The sequence below is a fragment of the Onychostruthus taczanowskii genome, unplaced genomic scaffold (genome assembly GCF_017590055.1).
Source record: "Onychostruthus taczanowskii isolate IOZ18803 unplaced genomic scaffold, ASM1759005v1 scaffold361, whole genome shotgun sequence".
Classification (NCBI taxonomy): Eukaryota; Metazoa; Chordata; class Aves; order Passeriformes; family Passeridae; genus Onychostruthus; species Onychostruthus taczanowskii.
This window is the reverse complement of record NW_024501027.1, coordinates 34556-57095: the sequence shown is the minus strand read 5'-3', so window position 1 is coordinate 57095 and position 22540 is coordinate 34556. Positions and strand designations below refer to the sequence as shown.

Sequence of the window (22540 nt, the reverse complement as noted above, 5' to 3'; positions counted from 1 at the left end):
ACCGCGAGGCTCCCCCCCAGCTCCAGGGGGTATCCACCAGGATCAGACCAGATCCAGCTGGGATTACAGCCAGGATCAGCCCAGATCCAGCTGGGACTACAGCCGGGATCCAGCCCAGATCCAGCCAGGATCCACCAGGATCAGCCCAGATCCAGCTGGGATCCACCAGGACTGAACCAGATCCAGCCCACAGGGCCACAGCTGGTGCTGCAGTGACTGAAGGATCCACGGGATCCACTGGGATCCAGCCCCAATCCAACTGGGATTACAGCCGGGATCCAGCCCAGATCCAGCCAGGATCACAGCCGGGATCCACCAGGATTGAGCCGAGATCCAGCTGGGATTACAGCCAGGATCCAGCCCAAATCCAACCCAGATCCAGCCCAAATCCAACTGGGATTACAGCCGGGATCCAGCCCAGATCCAGCCAGGATCACAGCCAGGATCCACCAGGATTGAGCCGAGATCCAGCTGGGATTACAGCCAGGATCCAGTCCAAATCCAGCTGGGACTACAGCCAGGATCCAGCCCAAATCCAACCCAGATCCAGCCCAAATCCAACTGGGATTACAGCCAGGATCAGCCCAGATCCAGCTGGGATCCACCAGGACTGAACCAGATCTGCTGCTGCAGTGACTGAGGGATCCACGGGATCCAGACAGATTCCAGTGAGGATTCCAGCCCAGATCCCAGCCAGGATCCAGCCCAGATCCCAGCAGATCCCAGCTCTGTGTCCACCCTGGGACTCTCCCCGAGCTCTCTCCCAGCACTTTTGAAGCTTCCAAGGCTCTGCCTCGGCACCAGATCCCTCCTGGATCCTCCAGATCCCTCCTGGCTCCTCCAGGTCTCACAGGGATCCTCCAGACTCTGCCAGGATCCACCGGATCCCTCCTGGATCCTGGACCTTCCAGATTCCACAGGGATCCTCCAGACTCTACCTGGCTCCACCAGATCCCTCCTGGCTCCACCAGATTCCTCCTGGCTCCTCCAGGTCTCGCAGGGATCCTCCAGACTCTGCCAGGATCCACCGGATCCCTCCTGGCTCCTCCAGATCCCTCCTGGCTCCACCAGGCCCCACTTGGATCTACCAGATCCCTCCTGGACCTTCCAGATTCCACAGGGATCCTCCAGACTCCACCTGGCTCCACCAGATCCCTCCTGGCTCCACCAGGCCCAGATCCAGCTGGGATTACAGCCAGGATCCAGCCCAGATCCAGCTGGGATTACAGCCAGGATCCAGTCCAAATCCAGCTGGGACTACAGCCAGGATCCAGCCCAAATCCAACCCAGATCCAGCCCAAATCCAGCTGGGATTACAGCCAGGATCCAGCCCAAATCCAACCCAGATCGAGCCCAAATCCAGCTGGGATTACAGCCAGGATCCAGCCCAAATCCAACCCAGATCCAGCCCAAATCCAACTGGGATTACAGCCAGGATCCAGCCCAAATCCAACCCAGATCCAGCCCAAATCCAACTGGGATTACAGCCAGGATCCAGCCCAAATCCAACCCAGATCCAGCCCAAATCCAACTGGGATTACAGCCAGGATCCAGCCCAAATCCAACCCAGATCCAGCCCAAATCCAACTGGGATTACAGCCAGGATCCAGCCCAAATCCAACCCAGATCCAGCCCAAATCCAACTGGGATTACAGCCAGGATCCAGCCCAAATCCAACCCAGATCGAGCCCAAATCCAGCTGGGATTACAGCCAGGATCAGCCCAGATCCAGCTGGGATTACAGCCAGGATTTAGCCCAGATCCAGCTGGGATCCACCAGGACTGAACCAGATCCAGCCCACAGGGCCACAGCTGGTGCTGCAGTGACTGAAGGATCCACGGGATCCACTGGGATCCAGCCCCAATCCAACTGGGATTACAGCCGGGATCCAGCCCAGATCCAGCCAGGATCCACCAGGATCAGCCCAGATCCAGCTGGGATTACAGCCAGGATTTAGCCCAGATCCAGCTGGGATCCACCAGGACTGAACCAGATCCAGCCCACAGGGCCACAGCTGGTGCTGCAGTGACTGAAGGATCCACGGGATCCACTGGGATCCAGCCCCAATCCAACTGGGATTACAGCCGGGATCCAGCCCAGATCCAGCCAGGATCACAGCCGGGATCCACCAGGATTGAGCCGAGATCCAGCTGGGATTACAGCCAGGATCCAGCCCAAATCCAACCCAGATCCAGCCCAAATCCAACTGGGATTACAGCCAGGATCAGCCCAGATCCAGCTGGGATCCACCAGGACTGAACCAGATCTGCTGCTGCAGTGACTGAGGGATCCACGGGATCCAGACAGATTCCAGTGAGGATTCCAGCCCAGATCCCAGCCAGGATCCAGCCCAGATCCCAGCAGATCCCAGCAGATCCCAGCTCCATCTCCACCCTGGGACTCTCCCCGAGCTCTCTCCCAGCACTTTTGAAGCTTCCAAGGCTCTGCCTTGGCACCAGATCCCTCCTGGATCCTCCAGATCCCTCCTGGCTCCACCAGATCCCTCCTGGCTCCTCCAGATCCCTCCTGGCTCCACCAGACCCCTCATGCTGCAGTGACTGAGGGATCCACGGGATCCAGACAGATTCCAGTGAGGATTCCAGCCCAGATCCCAGCCAGGATCCAGCCCAGATCCCAGCAGATCCCAGCAGATCCCAGCTCCATCTCCACCCTGGGACTCTCCCCGAGCTCTCTCCCAGCACTTTTGAAGCTTCCAAGGCTCTGCCTTGGCACCAGATCCCTCCTGGATCCTCCAGATCCCTCCTGGCTCCACCAGATCCCTCCTGGCTCCACCAGATCCCTCCTGGCTCCACCAGATCCCTCCTGGACCTTCCAGATTCCACAGGGATCCTCAAGAATCCACCTGGCTCCACCAGATCCCACCTGGACCTTCCAGATTCCACAGGGATCCTCCAGACTCTACCTGGCTCCACCAGATCCCTCCTGGCTCCACCAGATCCCTCCTGGCTCCTCCAGGTCTCACAGGGATCCTCCAGACTCTGCCAGGATCCACCGGATCCCTCCTGGATCCTCCAGATCCCTCCTGGCTCCACCAGGCCCCACTTGGATCTACCAGATCCCTCCTGGACCTTCCAGATTCCACAGGGATCCTCCAGACTCCACCTGGCTCCACCAGATCCCACCTGGACCTTCCAGATTCCACAGGGATCCTCCAGACTCCACCTGGCTCCACCAGATCCCTCCTGGATCCTTCAGATCCCTCCTGGATCCTCCAGGTCTCACAGGGATCCTCCAGACTCTGCCAGGATCCACCGGATCCCTCCTGGCTCCACCTGGACCCTCCCAGCCCCTCGCGGATCCCGCAGATCCCGACCGGACTCCCGGGGACCCCGCGGGGCCTCGGACACTCGGACCCCCCCAGACCCCCCCGGACCCCCCAGATCCCCCCGGATCCCCCCAGATCCCCCCGGATCCCGGGCTCTGGGGGTCCCGGGGCCCTGCAGGGATCTCGGTGGGACAGGAGCTGCGGTGGCACCGTGTCCTGCCCTGGTGGCCTCGGCCGGGGAGCCTGGGGACACCGAGGGGACACTGAGGGACACTGAGGGGACACTGAGGGGGCACTGAGGGACAGCTGGGGACACTGAGGGACACTGCTGTGGGGCTGGGGTGGCCCTGTGGGTGATGTCACCTGAGTGACCTCAGCCGCGGTCACCTCGTGGTCATCCTGGCCATGGTCACTCCACGGGGATGTCCCCATGGTCATCCTGGTCAGGGCCACCTCACAGAGATGTCCTTGTGGTCATCCTGGCCATGGTCACTCCACGGGGATGTCCCCATGGTCATCCTGGTGACAGGGGTGTCACCTGAGGGACCTTGGCTGCGGTCACCTCACAGGGATGTCCCCTCGGTGTCCTCAGCCATGGTCACCCCACAGGGATGTCCCCTCATGTCCTTGTCCTGGCTGTGACATCCTTGTGTTCATCCTGGCCATGGCCACCTCACTCCACGGGGATGTCCCCATGGTCATCCTGGTGACAGGGATGCCACCTGAGGGACCTTGGCTGCGGTCATCCCACAGGGATGTCCCCTCATGTCCTTGTCCTGGCTGTGACATCCTTGTGGTCATCCTGGCCATGGCCACCCCCCAGGTGACATCCCCTCAATGGTCCCAGTGGTGTCCCCAGGTGGTCCTGGCCCCCAGGTGACATCCCCAGGTGGTCCCAGTGGTGTCCCTGATGTCCCCAGGTGTCCCAGCCACGGTGGCCCTCCAGGTGACATCCCCCAGGTGGTCCCAGTGGTGTCCCCAGGTGGTCCTGGCCCCCAGGTGACATCCCCAGGTGGTCCCAGTGGTGTCCCTATGTCCCCAGGTGATCCCAGCCACGGTGGCCCTCCAGGTGATGTCCCCCAGGTGGTCCCAGTGGTGTCCCCAGCTGGTCCCAGTGGTGTCCCCGATGTCCCCTCAGTGGTCCCAGTGGTGTCCCCGATGTCCCCAGGTGGTCCCAGCCATGGCCACCCCTCAGGTGCCCCCCCGGTCCCCTCCCAGCGTCCCCCAGTTTGTCCCTGTCCCCTCCCTGGGGCCGTCCCTCTCTGCACTTTATGGTCACATGTCCCCAGGGTGGCACTGAGGGGACAGCAGTGCCACCCCCTGCCCTTTGTCCTTGTCCCCTCTGGGCCCTCGGTGTCCCCGCCGTGTCCAGGGGACACCCTGAATTTGGGACACCCCGAGGTGGTGGCACCTCACAATTTGGGGACACCCCGAGTTGGGGACACCCAGAATTGTCCCCCCAGGCACGGGGGGTGGCGGCTGTGGGGTGGAGGGACCCGGTCCTGTATGAAGCCCCTGGGGACACCTTGGGGACACCTTGGGGACACTCCTGGGGACACTCCCAGGGCCACCCTGGGGACACTCCTGGGGCCACCTCGGTGCCACTCCCAGGGACACCTTGGGGACACTCCCAGGGCCACCTCGGGGACACCCTGGGGACACCTTGGGGACACTCCTGGGGACACCTCGGGGACACCTCGGTGCCACTCCTGGGGTCACTCCCAGAGCCACCTCGGTGCCACTCCCAGGGACACCCTGGGGACACTCCCGGTGCTCCAGAGCCTCTGGACTTGGTGACATCGCTGTCCCCAGGGTGGTGACAGAGCCTGCAGGGTCCTGGCCTTGTCCCCACCCTGGGGACACCTTGGGGACACCTCGGTGCCACTCTCGGGGACACTCCCCGGGCCACCTCGGGGACACTCCCAGGGCCACCTCGGGGACACCCTGGGGACACCTTGGGGACACCTCGGTGCCACTCCCAGGGACACCTTGGGGACACCTCGGTGCCACTCCCAGGGACACCTTGGGGACACCTCGGTGCCACTCCCAGGGACACCTTGGGGACACCTCGGTGCCACTCCCAGGGACACCTTGGGGACACCTCGGTGCCACTCCCAGGGACACCTTGGGGACACCTCGGTGCCACTCCCAGGGACACCTTGGGGACACCTCGGTGCCACTCCCAGGGACACCTTGGGGACACCTCGGTGCCACTCCCAGGGACACCTTGGGGACACCTCGGTGCCACTCCCAGGGACACCTTGGGGACACCTCGGTGCCACTCCCGGGGACACCCTGGGGACATTCCCGGTGCTCCAGAGCCTCTGGACTTGGTGACATCGCTGTCCCCAGGGTGGTGTCCCCATGTCCCAGCCCTGGACCAAGCGGGGACCCCGCAGCTCCTGCCACTCCTTCATTTCCTTTTTTTCCCTTTTTCCCCCTTTTTTCTCTTTATTTCCCCTTTTTTCTCTTTATTTCCCCATTTTCCCCCTTTTTTCTCTTTATTTCCCCTTTTTTCTCTTTATTTCCCCATTTTCCCCCTTTTTTCTCTTTATTTCCCCTTTTTTCTCTTTATTTCCCCATTTTCCCCCTTTTTTCTCTTTATTTCCCCTTTTTTCTCTTTATTTCCCCATTTTCCCCCTTTTTTCTCTTTATTTCCCCTTTTTTCTCTTTATTTTCCATTTTCCCCCTTTTTTTCTCTTTATTTTCCCTTTTTTTTCTCTTTATTTCCCCTTTTCCTCCCTTTTTTCACTTTATTTTCCTTTTTTTTCTCTTTATTTCCCCTTTTTTCTCTTTATTTCCCCATTTTCCCCCTTTTTTCTCTTTATTTCCCCTTTTTTCTCTTTATTTTCCCTTTTTTTCTCTTTATTTTCCCTTTTTTCCCCCCTTTTTTCTCTTTATTTCCCTTTCCCCCCTTTTTTCCCGTTTTCCCTCAGATTTTCTTTCTCTTTTCGGTTCATTTCCTCATTTTTTTCCCCCCCTCGCTTTGGGAAGCTCCTCCCTCGCCGTGAAATAACAATCGTGGTAACCACACCCTCGGGTCGCTGATTTACCCATGTATTTAATGTAAAGTAAGAAAAAAAAAAATCAACAAGGACAAAAAAAAAACAAAAACAAGTAAAAAAATCCCAAAAAACCGAAAATTCCCGATTTTTGTGTGCCCAGGGAGGGGACAGGCGACAACACCGGGGCCACCCGGTGCCAGCAGCCGCTGCCAGATGGCGGCCCTGCCCTGATAACGCTTATCAGAGTTCACAGCTGCCTGGCGGCTCCTGGTTTTTCTCGTTTTTTTCCCGTTTTTCCCCCAAATTCCCACCGGGAATTTCGGGGAGCGCTGCCCCTTTAAATCCGCGTGGCCGCTTTAAGACCCCCGTGGTGCTTGGAGTGGTGTTGCCGCTTTAAGCCGGCCGTGGTGGGGCCCACCCTGAGCGAGGCCACGCCTACGTGGCCCCCGTTAAAGTAAACAGAGGGGCGTGGCCAGGTGGGGTCGCGCCTTCCCCGAGGCCACGCCCATCGCCCCCCTCTTAAAGCGGCCGCGCCCGCAGGGACATCGCGGGACCGGAACCGTTACGCAGGTGCGCGGCGGGGACAACCGGGAGCGGGGACAACCGGGAGCGGCACCGGGGTGGGAACGGGGCGGAAAAACCGGGATCCGGGTGGGGCTGAGGGGAGGGAGAAGCGGGACCCCGCTGGGGCTGGGGGGAAACAACGGGGACCGGGGCACGTTTGGGGACAACCGGGACTGGCCTGGGCCTACGGCGGGGACAACGGGGACCGGGATGGCGCTGGGGAGGGGACAACCGGGACCGGGATGGCGCTGGGGAGGGGACAACGGGGACCGGACCGGGCTGGGGACAACCGGGACCGGACCGGGCTGGGGACAACCGGGACCGACCGGGCTGGGGACAACCGGGACCGGACCGGGCTGGGGACAACCGGGACCGGACCGGACTGGGGACAACCGGGACCGGACCGGGCTGGGACTGGGTGGGGGCACAACGGGCACCGGGCGCGGTCGTGTCGCAGCAGAGTTCCCTGATTGTCGCTTTCCCCGGCAGCGTTACCGGGGCCGTTTCCCGGTGCCCGCCCCAGCCGCGCTCTCCCGTCCCGCCGCCGCCGCCGCGATGCTGCTGCTCCGGGCCATGGCCGGCCGCAGGTAGGAACGGCCCCGCCGGGGCTCCCGGTGTCCCCCCGGTGTCCCCCCGGTGTCCCGGGGCCGCTGTGACCCCGCTGTCCCCGCAGGCTCCCGCCGCTGATGCAGCTGCCCCGCCGCTGCTCCCGGTTGGCCGCCGGTAGCGGAGCCCCGGAGGGACACCGGGAACCGGCACCGGGGGGACAGCGGGAAGCGACACCGGGGGGACACCGGGGAGAGACCCCCGGGAGACACCGGGGAGCGGCCCCGGTGCTGGCGGCGCTGCTCGGGCTCGGGGCCGTCCTGGCCTACGGAGAGCGGCAGCGGAGGGTGAGCGACACCGCGGGCGGTGGCACCGGGGGGTGGCACCGGGGGGGCGGTGACACCTCGGGGTCCTTCCCCGTGACGGGGACACCGGGTGGGGGTTGGACCCCGGCGGGAGGCGGCGCCTGAGGGGCGGATCCCGGTGAGAGGTGACACCGGGACAGCGGGAACGGGGAGGAGGGGTGGCACCGGGGGTGGATCCCGGGGGAAGAGGGTGGCACCGGGAAAGGGACATCCTGGAGACGGGGTGGCACCGGGACAGGGGGACCCGGGGGAGGGGTGACACCGGGATCCCGGGCAGGGTGACAACGGGAGAGGGAGATCCCGGGGACTGGGGTGACACCGGGACAGGGAAATTCGGGGAGGGGGTGACACCGGGACAGGGAGATCCGGGACAGGGGTGACACCGGGACAGGGAAATTCGGGGAGGGGGTGACACCGGGACAGGGGGATCCGGGGGAGGAGTGACACCGGGATCCCGGGCAGGGTGACACCGGGGCAGGGGTGACACCGGGATCCCGGGGCAGGGGTGACACCGGGGCAGGGGTGACACCGGGGCAGGGCTGACACCGGGATCCCGGCCCGTCCCGCCGACCCTCCCGGTGCCCGCAGACCGCGCAGGCCTCCCGCGCCGCCCCGCCCGCGCCGTTCCCCCGTTACACGCGGGCGGAGGTGGCGCGGCACCGCAGCCCGAAGGAGCGCGTGTGGGTCACCTACGGCACCGAGGTGTTCGACGTTACCGATTTCGTGGAGCTGCACCCGGGGGGACCGGACAAGATCCTGCTGGCGGCCGGGGGGGCCCTGGAGCCCTTCTGGGCTCTCTACGCCGTGCACGGCCAGCCGCACGTTCTCGAGCTGCTCCGCGACTACAAAGTGGGCGAGCTGAGCCCCGAGGACGCCGCTCCGCCACCGGGCCACACCGAGGACCCGTTCGCCGGGGACCCCCCGCGCCACCCGGCGCTGCGGGTCAACAGCTCGAAGCCTTTTAACGCCGAGCCGCCGCCGGAGCTGCTGACCCGGAGCTTCCTGACGCCCAACGAGCTGTTCTTCACCCGCAACCACCTCCCGGTGCCCGCCGTGGAGCCGGGCTCCTACCGGCTGCGCGTGGAGGCTCCCGGCGGCCGCGCCTTGTCGCTGTCGCTGGCGGAGCTGCGGCAGCGCTTCCCCAAACACGAGGTGACGGCCACGCTGCAGTGCGCCGGTAACCGGAGGTCCGAGATGAGCCGCGTGCGGCCGGTCAAGGGGCTGGCGTGGGACATCGGTGCCATCGGCACGGCGCGCTGGGGCGGGGCGCGGCTCCGCGACGTGCTGCTGGCCGCCGGTGTCGGCGACGGCACCGGGGACGGCGAGGAGTGGCACGTGTGCTTCGAAGGGCTGGACGCGGACGCTTCGGGGACGCCGTACGGGGCGTCCATCCCGTTGAAGCGGGCGCTGAGCGCCGAGGCCGAGGTGCTGCTGGCGTACGAGATGAACGGGCGGGAGCTGCCGCGGGATCACGGCTTCCCGGTGCGCGTGCTGGTGCCCGGCGTGGTCGGGGCGCGGAGCGTGAAGTGGCTGCGGAGCGTGGCGGTGTCGCCCACCGAGAGCCCGAGCCACTGGCAGCAGAACGACTACAAGGGCTTCTGCCCGTCCGTGGACTGGGATTCCGTGGATTTCGGGGCCGCGCCCGCCATCCAGGAGCTGCCGGTGCAGTCGGCCATCACCGAGCCCCGCGCCGGCGCCGCCGTGCCCGCCGGGGAGCTGACGGTGAAGGGATACGCGTGGAGCGGAGGAGGAAGGGAGGTGGTCAGGGTGAGCGGGGGACGGGGGGAGTGGGGATGGGATGGGATGGGATGGGATGGATGGATGGGATGGGATGGGATGGGATGGGATGGGATGAGAAGGGATGGGATGGGAAGAGATGGGATGGGATGGGATGGGATGGGATGGGATGGATGGATGGGATGGGATGGGATGGGATGGATGGATGGGATGGGATGGGATGGGATGGATGGATGGGATGGGATGGGATGGGATGGGATGGGATGAGAAGGGATGGGATGGGAAGAGATGGGATGGGATGGGATGGGATGGGATGGGATGGATGGATGGGATGGGATGGGATGGGATGGATGGATGGGATGGGATGGGATGGGATGGATGGATGGGATGGGATGGGATGGGATGGGATGGGATGAGAAGGGATGGGATGGGAAGAGATGGGATGGGATGGGATGGGATGGGATGGGATGGATGGATGAGGGGGAAAGGGGGTGAGGGAAAGGGGGAATGGGGGGCAAAATGGGGTGGGGGTAAAGGGATAGAGGAGAAATGGGGTGAGGGGAAATGGGGGGGAAATGGGGGGAATGGGGGGGGAAAAATGGGGAAGGGCGATGTGGCGGCTGGACGCGGCTCTGTGCTAATTAATTAACGCTAATGATCTCTGCCGGTGGATAGGTCGCTAGACGCTAGATGTGGCTCTATGCTAATTAATGCTAATTAGCTCTATCACTGCCCGGCATGTGGACGTGTTGCTGAACGGTGACCGGACACGTCTCTATACTAATTAATCACCGCTAATTACCGTTAATTCCGCCGACAGGTGGACGTGTCGCTGGACGGTGACCGGACACGTCTCTATGCTAATTAATGATGGTTAATTACGGCTAATTGTGGCGCAGGTGGACATGTCCTGGACACGTCTCTATACTAAATAATGACAGTTAATTACCGCTAATTGTGGTGCAGGTGGACGTGTCGCTGAACCATGACCGGACACGTCTCTATGCTAATTAATCACCGCTAATTACCGTTAATTCCGCCGGCAGGTGGACGTGTCTCTGGACGGGGGCTGGACATGTGTCTATACTAATTAATCACCGCTAATTACCGCTAATTGTGGCGCAGGTGGACGTGTCTCTGGACGGCGGCCGCACGTGGCGCGAGGCCGAGCTGGGCCCGCGGCCGCGCCGGGGCCGGGGCTGGGCCTGGGCGCTCTGGGAGCTGCGGGCGCCGGCGGCCGCGGGCGCGCGCCTGGACATCGTCTGCAAGGCCGTGGACCGCAGCTACAACGTGCAGCCCGACAGCGTGGCGCCCATCTGGAACCTGCGCGGGGTGCTGAGCAACGCCTGGCACCGCGTCAGCGTCACCGTCACCCGCTGAGGGACACCGTCAGGGACACCGGGGTATTGGGGACATTGGGGACATTGGGGTATCGGGGGCATTGGGGACATTGGGAACATCACAGGTACACCGTGGCAGGCCCGCGGCCGCGCCGGGGCCGGGGCTGGGCCTGGGCGCTCTGGGAGCTGCGGGCGCCGGCGGCCGCGGGCGCGCGCCTGGACATCGTCTGCAAGGCCGTGGACCGCAGCTACAACGTGCAGCCCGACAGCGTGGCGCCCATCTGGAACCTGCGCGGGGTGCTGAGCAACGCCTGGCACCGCGTCAGCGTCACCGTCACCCGCTGAGGGACACCGTCACACGCTGAGGGACACCGTCAGGGCATCAGGGACATCTGGAACCCGCGCAACGCCTGGCACCGCGTCCCTGTCACCGTCACCCAGTGAGGGACACCGGGGACATCAGGGATCCTGGAGCTCAGTGGGATCCGTGGATCCTAAAGGGTTCCATGACCCCAAAGAGTGCTGCAGACCCCAAAGGGTTCTGTGGACCCCAAAATGTCCTACAGACCCCAAAGTGTCCTGCAGACCCCAATGGGTTCCATGGCCCCAAAGTGTCCTGCAGACCCCAATGGGTTCTGTGGACCCCAAAATGTCCTACAGACCCCAAAATGTCCTGCAGACCCCAAAATGTCCTACAGACCCCAAAGTGTCCTGCAGACCCCAATGGGTTCCATGGCCCCAAAGTGTCCTGCCCAAAATGTCCTGCAGACCACAAAATGTCCTACAGACCCCAAAGTGTCCTGCAGACCCCAAAGTGTCCTACAGACCCCAGAGTCCTAGAGATCCCAATGGGCTCTACAGACCCCAAAATGTCCTACAGACCCCAAAGTGTCCTATGGACCCCAAAATGCCCTGCAGACCCCAATGGGTTCCATGACCCCAAAGTGTCCTACAGACCCCAATGGGTTCTGCAGACCCCCAGCTTCTATTGACCCCAAAAAACTCCACAGACCCCAAAAGGATTTGATGGACCCCAAAGGATTTTATGGACCCCAGAGGGTTCTGGTGACCCCAAAAGGATTTTATGGACCCCCAAAAGGATTTGATGGACCCCAAAGGGTTCTGGTGACCCCAAAAGGATTTTATGGACCCCCAAAAGGATTTGATAGACCCCAAAGGATTTTATGGACCCCAAAGGGTTCTGAATACCCCAAAAGGATTTTATGGATCCCCAAAAGGATTTGATGGACCCCAAAGGGTTCTGGTGACTCCAAAAGGATTTTATGGACCCCCAAAAGGATTTTATTGACCCCAGAGGGTTCTGGTGACCCCAAAAGGATTTTATGGACCCCCAAAAGGATTTGATGGACCCCAAAGGGTTCTGGTGACCCCAAAGATTTCTTCGTCCCCGGCGGATTCTGCCGCTGCTGCAGCCCCGCAGCTCGAAGGTCAGCGGGTTCATGGCCCCGTGTTCATGGCCCCGTGTTTATGGCCCCGTGTTTATGGCCCTCACCCTTTATGGCCCTCACCCTTTATGGCCGCGGGTTTATGGCCCCGCGTTTACACCCCATGTGTGAAAGTGCCTCCTGCCAACAGACCCCAATGGGTTCTGCAGACCACCAGCTTCTATTGACCCCAAAAAACTCCACAGACCCCAAAAGGATTTGATGGACCCCAAAGGGTTCTGGTGACCCCAAAAGGATTTTATGGACCCCCAAAAGGATTTGATAGACCCCAAAGGATTTTATGGACCCCAAAGGGTTCTGAATACCCCAAAAGGATTTTATGGATCCCCAAAAGGATTTGATGGACCCCAAAGGATTTTATGGACCCCAGAGGGTTCTGGTGACCCCAAAAGGATTTTATGGACCCCCAAAAGGATTTGATGGACCCCAAAGGGTTCTGGTGACTCCAAAAGGATTTTATGGACCCCCAAAAGGATTTTATTGACCCCAGAGGGTTCTGGTGACCCCAAAAGGATTTTATGGACCCCCAAAAGGATTTGATGGACCCCAAAGGGTTCTGGTGACCCCAAAGATTTCTTCGTCCCCGGCGGATTCTGCCGCTGCTGCAGCCCCGCAGCTCGAAGGTCAGCGGGTTCATGGCCCCGTGTTCATGGCCCCGTGTTTATGGCCCCGTGTTTATGCTGGTGACCCCAAAAGGATTTGATGGACCCCAAAGGGTTCTGGTGACCCCAAAGATTTCTTCGTCCCCGGCGGATTCTGCCGCTGCTGCAGCCCCGCAGCTCGAAGGTCAGCGGGTTCATGGCCCCGTGTTCATGGCCCCGTGTTTATGGCCCCGCCTTTATGGCCCTCACCCTTTATGGCCCTCACCCTTTATGGCCGCGGGTTTATGGCCCCGCGTTTACACCCCATGTGTGAAAGTGCCTCCTGCCATAAAGATTTGGGAACTTTTACGGGTTCGGTGCCGTCCCGGGGCAGCGAGGGCGGGCTGGGAGGGGGTGGGCAGCTCTGGGACCCCCGGCCCTACAGGGACCCCTGGGACCCCTGACCCTACAGGGACCCCCGGCCCTACAGGGACCCCTGGGACCTTCTGATCCTACCGGGACCCCCGACCCTATAGGGACCCCTGGGACCCCTGACCCTACACGGACCCCTGACCCTATAGGGACCCCCAACCCTACAGGGACCCCTGGGACCCTCTGACCCTATAGGAGCCCATGGGACCCCCGGCCCTACAGGGACCCCTGGGACCCCCGGCCCTACAGGGACCCCCGACCCTATAGGGACCCCTGGGACCTCCTGATCCTGTAGGACCCCATGGGACCCCTCACCCTACAGGGACCCTATGGATCCCCTGACCCTATAGGGACCCCTGGGACCCCCGGCCCTACAGGGACCCCTGACCCTACAGGGACCCCTGATCCTATGGGAACCCATGGGACCTCTGATCCTATAGGGACCCCTGGGACCTCCTGATCCTACCGGGACCCCTGACCCTATAGGGACCCCTGGGACCTCCTGATCCTATAGGGACCCTATGGGACCCCTGACCCTATGGGACCACTGATCCTATGGGAGCCCCTGGGACCCACTGACCCTAAATGACCCCCTGATCCTATGGGACCCCTGATCCTGTAGGGACCCCCGGGACCCTCTGATCCTATAGGACAGCCTGACCCCACAGGCCCCTGTGACCCTGGATAAGCCCCCGACCCTAAATAACCTCCTGATCCCACAGGCCCCTGTGACCCTATGGGATCCCCTGACCCTAAATGACCCCCTGACCCTATGGGACCCCTGATCCTATAGGAGCCCATGGGACCCCCTGACCCTAAAGGACCCCCTGATTCTATAGGGACCCCTGGGACCTCCTGATCCTATAGGAGCCCATGGGACCCCAGACCCTACAGGGACCCCTGGGACTCCTGACCCTACAGGGACCCCTGACCCTATGGGACCCCTGACCCTATGGGAGCCCCTGGGACCCCCTGACCCTAAAGGACCCCCTGACCCCACAGGGCCCTGTGACCCTGGATAAGCCCCTGACCCTAAATGACCCCTGACCCCATGGGCCCCCTGGGACCCCCACGGGACCCCTGACCCTAAATGACCCCTGACCCCATGGGCCCCACGGCGCGATGGGACCCCTGATCCTGTAGGGACCCAAAGACCCCACGGGACCCCCTGGCCCCGGGGGATCTCCTGACCCTATGGGACCCCTGACCCTATAGAGACCCCTGACCCTATAGAGACCCCTGACCCTATGGGACCCCTGACCCTATAGAGACCCCTGACCCTCGATCCCGTTATCAATCCCGTTATCAATCCCGATATAAATCCCGTTATCAATCCCGATATCAATCCCGAATATCGATCCTGTTATTAATCCCGATATCAATCCCCGTTATAGATCCTGATGTAAATCCCGTTATCAATCCCATTATTGATCCAGTTATCAATCCCCATTATCAATCCTGATATAAATCCCGTTATCAATCCCCATTATCGATCCAGTTATCGACCCCCATTATCAATCCTGATATAAATCCCGTTATCAACCGCCAATATCGATCCCATTATCAATCCCCATTATCGATCCAGTTATCGATCCCCATTATCAATCCTGATATAAATCCCGTTATCAATCCCCATATCAATCCCCGTTATAGATCCCCAATATCAATCCCATTATCAATCCCCAATATCAATCCCATTATCAATCCCCAATATCAATCTCGTTATCAATCCCCAATATGGACACCCGTTATTGATCCCCCATATCAATCCCTAATACCAATCCCTGATTTCAGTCCTGGATATTGATCCCCAATACCAATCCCCAGTATCAATCCTCGTTATCGATCCCGTTATCGATACCCAATATTGATCCCCGTATCAATCCCCACTATTGATCCCGTTATCGATCCCAGTTATCAATACCCAATATCGATCCCCAATATCAATCCCCGTTATCGATCCCCGTTATCGATTCCCATTATCAATCCCCATTACTGATCCCCGTTATCAATCCCCAATATCGATCCCGTTATCAATCCCCGTTATCGATCTCCAATACCAATCCCCGTTATTGATCCCATTATCAATCCCCAATATCGATCCCCTTCATTCATCCCGTTATCGATCCTCAATAATAATCCCCGTTATTGATCCAATTATCAATCCCCAATATTGATCCCCGTTATCAATTCCCGTTATCGATCCCCGTTATCAATCCCCGTTATCGATCCCCGTTATCGATCCCTGATATCGATCCCAGTTATCGATCCCCAATATCGTCCCCCAATATCAATCCCCAATATCAATCCCATTATTGATCCCCGTTATCAATCCCCGTTATCGATCCCCGTTATCGATTCCCATTATCAATCCCCATTACTGATCCCCGTTATCAATCCCCAATATCGATCCCCGTTATCAATCCCCGTTATCGATCCCGTTATCGATCCCCTCCCCATCGACGCGCTCGGCGCTCCCCGCTCGATTCTCTCCGCGCTCCCCCCTCTCCTCAATCGACTCTCTCGTCGCTCTCCCCGCGCCCTGCTGGCCGCTCGATGCTCTCGGCGCGCGGCGCGGGGGCTGGCGGTACCGGAAGCGGCGTGGGCGGTACCGGAAGCGGCGGGGCCGGTACCGGAAGCGGCGGGGGCGGTACCGGAAGCGGCGGGGCGGGCCCGGAAGTGGGATTTTTGGGGTTTTTCCAGCAGGATCCCGAGGGAATTTTTGGGGGATTTTTGGGCTTTTTCCACCTAGGATCCCGAGGGGAATTTTGGGGATTTTGGGGTTTTTGGGGTTTTTCCACCTGGGGATCTGAGGGAATTTTGGGGATTTTTGGGATTTTTTTTGGTTTTTGGGGTTTTTAAGGTTTTTCCACCTGGGGATCCTGAGGGGGTTTTGGGGATTTTTGGGATTTTTTTGGTTTTTGGGGTTTTTAAGGGTTTTCCACCTGGGGATCCTGAGGGGGTTTTGGGGATTTTTGGGATTTTTTTGGTTTTTGGGGTTTTTAAGGGTTTTCCACCTGGGGATCCTGAGGGGGTTTTGGGGATTTTTGGGATTTTTTTGGTTTTTGGGGTTTTTAAGGGTTTTCCACCTGGGGATCCTGAGGGGGTTTTGGGGATTTTTGGGATTTTTTTGGTTTTTGGGGTTTTTAAGGGTTTTCCACCTGGGGATCCTGAGGGGGTTTTGGGGATTTTTGGGATTTTTTTGGTTTTTGGGGTTTTTAAGGGTTTTCCACCTGGGGATCCTGAGGGGGTTTTGGGGATTTTTGGGATTTTTTTGGTTTTTGGGGTTTTTAAGGGTTTTCCACCTGGGGATCCTGAGGGGGTTTTGGGGATTTTTGGGATTTTTTTGGTTTTTGGGGTTTTTAAGGGTTTTCCACCTGGGGATCCTGAGGGGGTTTTGGGGATTTTTGGGATTTTTTTTATTATTTTTTTGGGATTTTTCTTTGGTTTTTGGGGTTTTTCCACCCATGATTATGAGGGGATGTTTGGGAATTTGGGGATTTTGGGGATTTTTTTGGGATTTTTGGGGTTTTTGGGTTTTTTTCCAGCAGGATCCCGAGGGGATGTTTTGGAATTTGGGATTTTTTGGGAATTTTGGGGATTTTTGGGGTTTTCCACCTGTGATCCTGAGGGGATGTTTGGGAATTTGGGATTTTTTGGGATTTTTGGGGTTTTTAGGTTTTTCCAGCGGGATCCTGAGGGGATGTTTGGGAATTTTGGGGATTTTGGGGATTTTTGGGTTTTTCCAGCGGGATCCCGAGGGGATGTTTGGGAATTTGGGATTTTTTGGGGATTTTAGGGATTTTTGGGGGTTTTTCCTCCTGGGGATCTGAGGGAATTTTGGGGATTTTTTGGGGATTTTTGGGGTTTTTCCACCTGGGGATCCTGAGGGGATTTTGGGGATTTTTGGGATTTTTTTGGGGATTTTTGGGATTTTTCTTTGGTTTTTGGGGTTTTTCCACCCGTGATCCTGAGGGGATGTTTGGGAATTTTGGAATTTTGGGGATTTTAGGGGTTTTTAGGTTTTTCCAGCCGGGGATCCCGAGGGGATGTTTGTGAATTTGGGATTTTTGGGAATTTTGGGATTTTTGGGATTTTTTTGGGATTTTTGGGGTTTTTTAGGTTTTTCCATGTGGGGATCCTGAGGGGATTTCTGGGAATTTTGGGGGTTTTTGGGGGTTTTTCCTCCTGGGATCCCGAGGGAATTTTTGGGGTTTTTCCACCTGGGGATCCTGAGAGAATTTTTTTGGGATTTTTGGGATTTTTCTTTGGTTTTTGGGGTTTTTCCACCCGGGGATCCTGAGGGGATGTTTGGGAATTTGGGGATTTTTTGGGCTTTTTTTTGGGGTTTTTGGGGTTTTTCCAGCCGGGGATCCCGAGGGGATGTTTGTGAATTTGGGATTTTTGGGAATTTTGGGATTTTTTGGGGATTTTGGGGTTTTTCCAGCGGGATCCCAAGGGGATCCGGGGTTATCCGGGCGCGGGCCGGGAGGAGAATTTTGGGATGGGATCCCGAGGGAGCTGCTCCGGATTGGAGCTGGAATTGGGAAATGGAAATAAAACCTGGAAAAACCCTGGAGCCTCATCCCAGAGTGTCCTGGAATCGTTTTTCTGGGAATTATCCCTAAAAAAAATTGAAATAAAATGGGAATAAAACCCTGGAGCCTCATCCCAGAGTGTCCTGGAATCGTTTTTCTGGGAATTATCCCTAAAAAAAATTGAAATAAAATGGGAATAAAACCCTGGAGCCTCATCCCAGAGTGTCCTGGAATCGTTTTTCTGGGAATTATCCCTAAAAAAAATTGAAATAAAATGGGAATAAAACCCTGGAGCCTCATCCCAGAGTGTCCTGGAATCGTTTTTCTGGGAATTATCCCTAAAAAAAATTGAAATAAAATGGGAATAAAACCCTGGAGCCTCATCCCAGAGTGTCCTGGAATCGTTTTTCTGGGAATTATCCCTAAAAAAAATTGAAATAAAATGGGAATAAAACCCTGGAGCCTCATCCCAGAGTGTCCTGGAATCGTTTTTCTGGGAATTATCCCTAAAAAAAATTGAAATAAAATGGGAATAAAACCCTGGAGCCTCATCCCAGAGTGTCCTGGAATCGTTTTTCTGGGAATTATCCCTAAAAAAAATTGAAATAAAATGGGAATAAAACCCTGGAGCCTCATCCCAGAATATCCTGGAGTCGTTTTCCTGGGATTTGTCCCAAAAAATTTAAAATAAAATGGGAATAAAACCCTGGAGCCTCATCCTGGAATGTCCTGGAGTTGTTTTTCTGGGAATTATCCCAAAAAATCAAAATAAAATGGGAATAGAAAGGGAATAAAAAGGGAATAAAACCCTGGAGCCTCATCCCGGAGTGTCCTGGAATCGTTTTTGTCTGGGAATGATCCCAAAAAATCAAAATAAAATGGGAATAAAATGGGAATAAAAAGGGAATAAAGCCCTGGAGCCTCATCCCAGAATATCCCAGAATTGTTTTTCCAGTTTTTTTTCAGGATTTATCCCAAAAAAATCAAAATAAAATGGGAATAAAAAGGGAATAAAGCCCTGGAGCCTCATCCCAGAATATCCCAGAATTGTTTTTTTTCTGGGATTTATCCCAAAAAATGAAAATAAAACCAGGATAAAGCAGCTGGAGCCTCATCCCAGAGTGTCCTGGAATTGGTTTTCCAGAATTTCCAGGGATTTATCCCCCAAAAAACGAAAATAAAACCAGGATAAAGCAGCTGGAGCCTCATCCCAGAGTGTCCTGGAATTGTTTTTCCAGAATTTCCAGGGATTTATCCCCCAAAAAATGAAAATAAAACCAGGATAAAGCAGCTGGAGCCTCATCCCAGCACGTCCTGGAATCGTTTTCCTGGGATTTATCCAAAAAAATCAAAATAAAATGGGAATAAAACCCCTGGAACTTCATCCCAGAATGTCCTGGAGTTGTTTTTTTTCCTGGGATTTATCCCAAAAAAATCAAAATAAAATGGGAATAAAAAGGGAATAGAAGGGGAATAAAGCCCTGGAGCCTCATCCCAGAATATCCCAGATTTGTTTTTTTTTTCTGGGATTTATCCCAAAAAATTTAAAATAAAATGGGAATAAGCCCCTGGAGCCTCATCCTGGAGTGTCCTGGAATTGTTTTTCTGGGAATGATCCCAAAAAATCAAAATAAAACCAGGATGAATAAAATGGGAATAAAAAGGGAATAAAGCCCTGGAGCCTCATCCCAGAGTGTCCTGGAATTGTTTTTGCAGATTTTCCTGGGATTTATCCCAAAATTGGACCCCTGGGGTGGGACTTAATTGGGGTTTAATTGGTGTTTAATTGAGGTTTAATTGAGATTAAATTGGGGTTTAATTGTGGTTTAATTGGGGTTTAATTGGAGTTTAATTGGGATTTAATTGGGATTTTACTGGAATTTAATTGTGGTTCAATTGGGGTTTAATTTGGGTTCAATTGGGGTTTTATTGGGGTTTAATTGGGATTTTATTGGGGTTTAATTGAGGTTTAATTGGGGTTTAATTGAGATTAAATTGGGGTTTAATTGGGGTTTAATTGGAGTTTAATTGGGATTTAATTGGGGATTTTATTGGGGTTTAATTGAGGTTTAATTGTGGTTTAATTGAGATTAAATTGGGGTTTAATTGTGGTTTAATAGGGGTTTAATAGGGATTTAATTGGGGTTTAATTTGAATTTTACTGGAATCTAACTGGGATTTCACTGGGGCTGAACTGGGATTTAATTGGGAATTAATTGAGATTTAATTGGGGCTGAACTGGGATTTAATTGGGATTGATCCAGGGATTTTTCTGGGGTTTCTCAGGGATTTTCCAGGGATTTTCCAGGGATTTTTCTGGGATTTTTCCAGGGATTTTCCAGGCATTTCTCTGGGATTTTTCTGGGATTTTCCAGGGATTTTCCAGGGATTTTCCAGACATTTCTCTGGGATTTTTCCAGGGATTTTCCAGGCATTTCTCTGGCATTTCTCTGGCATTTCTCTGGGATTGTTCTGGGATTTTTCCAGGGATTTTCCAGGGATTTTCCAGACATTTCTCTGGGATTTTTCCAGGGATTTTCCAGGCATTTCTTTGGAATTTCTCTGGCATTTCTCTGGGATTGTTCTGGGATTTTCCAGGGATTTTCTCAGGGATTTTTCCAGGGATTTTTCTGGGATTTTCCAGGGATTTCTCTGGGATTTTTCCGGGATTTTTCCAGGGATTTTCCAGGGATTTTCCAGGGATTTTTCTGGCATTTCTCTGGGATTTTTCTGGGATTTTCCAGGGATTTTTCTGGGATTTTCCAGGGATTTTCCAGGGATTTTTCTGAGATTTTCCAGGGATTTTTCCAGGGATTTTCCAGGGATTTTTCTGGGATTTTCCAGGGATTTTCCAGGGATTTTTCCAGGGATTTTCCAGGGATTTTCCCAGGGATTTTTCCGGTATTTTTCAGGGATTTTTCCGGGACTTTTCCAGGCATTTTCCAGGGATTTCTCTGTCATTTCTCTGGGATTTTCCAGGTATTTTCCAGGGATCTTTCCAGGGATTTTCCAGACATTTCTCTGGCATTTCTCTGTCATTTTTCTGGGATTTTTCCAGGGATTTTTCTGGGATTTTCCAGGCATTTCTGTGGTTTTCCATGCCCTGCCCTCCCCTCCCTCCGCCCTGGGAATGTGGGGAATTCTGGGATCGCCTCCAGGCAGGGCTGGGGCACGAAAGGAAGGAGCAAAAAATCCCAAAAATTCCCAAATTCCTGCCCAGGGTGACAGCAGAGCTGCAAAAAATCACATTTATCCCAAAAAAACCCCAAATTTGGGAAGATTTTAAACATTTCTTCCCTTTTTAAATCATTTTAATTATTTTTTTATTTATTATTCCTAAATAATTATTTTCTTATTTATTATTCCTAAACAAAACCCCAAATCCCGGAAGTTTTTTAATATTTTTCCCTTTTTTTAATATCTTTTATTATTTTTTTATGTATTATTCCTAAACAAAACCCCAAATCCAGGAAGTTTTTTAATATTTTTCCCTTTTTTTAATATCTTTTATTATTTTTTATTTATTATTCCTAAACAAAACCCCAAACCCGGGAAGTTTTTAAATATTTTTCCCTTTTTTTAATATATATATATATATTTTTTTTTTTTCCCAGGTGAGGAAAAGTCCCAAATTTTGGCCAGGGGGGAGGGGATTTTTTTATTTATTATTCCTAAATAATTATTTTCTTATTTATTATTCCTAAACAAAACCCCAAATCCCGGAAGTTTTTTAATATTTTTCCCTTTTTTTAATATCTTTTATTATTTTTTTATGTATTATTCCTAAACAAAACCCCAAATCCAGGAAGTTTTTTAATATTTTTTCCTTTTTTTAATATATTTTATTATTTTTTTTTTTTCCCCAGGTGATGAAAAGTCCCAAATTTTGGCCAGGGGGGAGGGGAGCTCTGCCCTAATTCCAGAATTCCCAGAGGATCCCTGCCCTGCTTCTCCTGGATTTATCCTGGCAATTTCTGCTTTTTTTGGAGTTTTCTCCTTAAAAAAAAAAAAAAACCCAAAAAATAAACCCAGGAACGGGCTCGGGTGTGGCTGCAGGGATGGGGAATTTGGGGCAATTTGGGGGGATTTTGGGAGTTTTTATTCCAGTGGAATTTTCATTCTTGGTTTTCCAGGATTTAAAAAAAAAATAAATAAATCTGGCAATGAGAAATTCCAGTTTTTTCCTGCCCAGGGATTGAGAATTCCCAATTTTTCCTGGTTTTTATCCCACTTTTCCCTGGTTTTTATCCTGCTGGGATTGAGGAATTCTGATTTTTCCTGATTTTCATCCCCCTAGGATTGAGAAATTCCAATTTTCCTGATTTTTAACCCACTGGGACTGAGAAATTCCCAATTTTCCTGGTTTTTATTCCCCTGGGATTGAGAAATTCCCAATTTTTCCTGGATTTTATCCCACTGGGATTGAGGAATTCCCAATTTTCCTGGTTTTTATCTTGCTGGGATTGAGGAATTCCCAATTTTTCCTGGTTTTTATCCCACTGGGATTGAGAAATTCCAATTTTCCTGGATTTTATCCCACTGGGATTGAGAATTCCCAATTTTCCGTGGATTTTATCCCACTGGGATTGAGAAATTCTGGTTTTTTTCTGTTATTTATCCTGCTGGGATTGAGGAATTCCCAATTTTTCCTGTTCTTTATCCCACGGGGATTGAGAAAT

General features: G+C 54.8%; 2 protein-coding genes and 1 long non-coding RNA gene across 6 annotated transcripts; 1 reads left to right on the top strand and 2 right to left on the bottom strand.

Annotated features, from left to right (window-relative positions):
• Nucleotides 1-499: 499 nt before the first annotated feature.
• LOC121339654 lies at nt 500-3870 on the bottom strand. Its single transcript, XM_041411633.1, has 2 exons — nt 2925-3870; nt 500-891 (listed from the first exon to the last, which is right to left on the bottom strand). The coding sequence occupies exons 1-2, from the start codon at nt 3723-3725 to the stop codon at nt 580-582; spliced, it is 1113 nt and encodes a 370-aa protein (XP_041267567.1). The 5' UTR covers nt 3726-3870; the 3' UTR covers nt 500-579.
• Nucleotides 3871-6200: 2330 nt separating this feature from the next.
• SUOX (sulfite oxidase) lies at nt 6201-11425 on the top strand. Of its 4 annotated transcripts, XM_041411624.1 has the most exons (6): nt 6201-6862; nt 7346-7443; nt 7530-7749; nt 8356-9534; nt 10630-10678; nt 10984-11425. In XM_041411624.1, the coding sequence occupies exons 2-6, from the start codon at nt 7412-7414 to the stop codon at nt 11187-11189; spliced, it is 1686 nt and encodes a 561-aa protein (XP_041267558.1). In that variant the 5' UTR covers nt 6201-6862; nt 7346-7411; the 3' UTR covers nt 11190-11425. The 4 variants fall into 4 exon arrangements, 3 of the variants coding, with proteins under 3 accessions (XP_041267558.1, XP_041267560.1, XP_041267559.1); XR_005953206.1 differs by lacking the exon at nt 6201-6862 and having other exon boundaries at nt 7194-7443; nt 10630-10969; nt 11093-11425; XM_041411626.1 differs by lacking the exon at nt 6201-6862 and having other exon boundaries at nt 7194-7443; nt 10630-10885; nt 11290-11425.
• Nucleotides 11426-12714: 1289 nt separating this feature from the next.
• Nucleotides 12715-12967, bottom strand: LOC121339652. The gene is made up of 2 exons (XR_005953207.1): nt 12835-12967; nt 12715-12753 (listed from the first exon to the last, which is right to left on the bottom strand). It is a non-coding gene; the product is annotated as an uncharacterized LOC121339652 (long non-coding RNA).
• Between the last annotated feature and the right edge of the window lie 9573 nt (nt 12968-22540).

Bases quoted from the DNA above. Each gene is read 5' to 3' on its own strand.
- LOC121339654 (XM_041411633.1), bottom strand. From the start codon at position 3,725: ATGACCATGGGGACATCCCCGTGGAGTGACCATGGCCAGGATGACCAC. The intron at 892-2,924 runs GTAGAGTCTGGA...TCCAGGATCCAG, and splicing joins GAGGGATCTGGTGGAGCCAG to GAGGGATCCGGTGGATCCTG.
- SUOX (XM_041411624.1), top strand. From the start codon at position 7,412: ATGCTGCTGCTCCGGGCCATGGCCGGCCGCAG. The intron at 7,444-7,529 runs GTAGGAACGGCC...CTGTCCCCGCAG, and splicing joins CGGGCCATGGCCGGCCGCAG to GCTCCCGCCGCTGATGCAGC. The intron at 10,679-10,983 runs GCCCGCGGCCGC...ACACCGTGGCAG, and splicing joins GTGGCGCGAGGCCGAGCTGG to GCCCGCGGCCGCGCCGGGGC.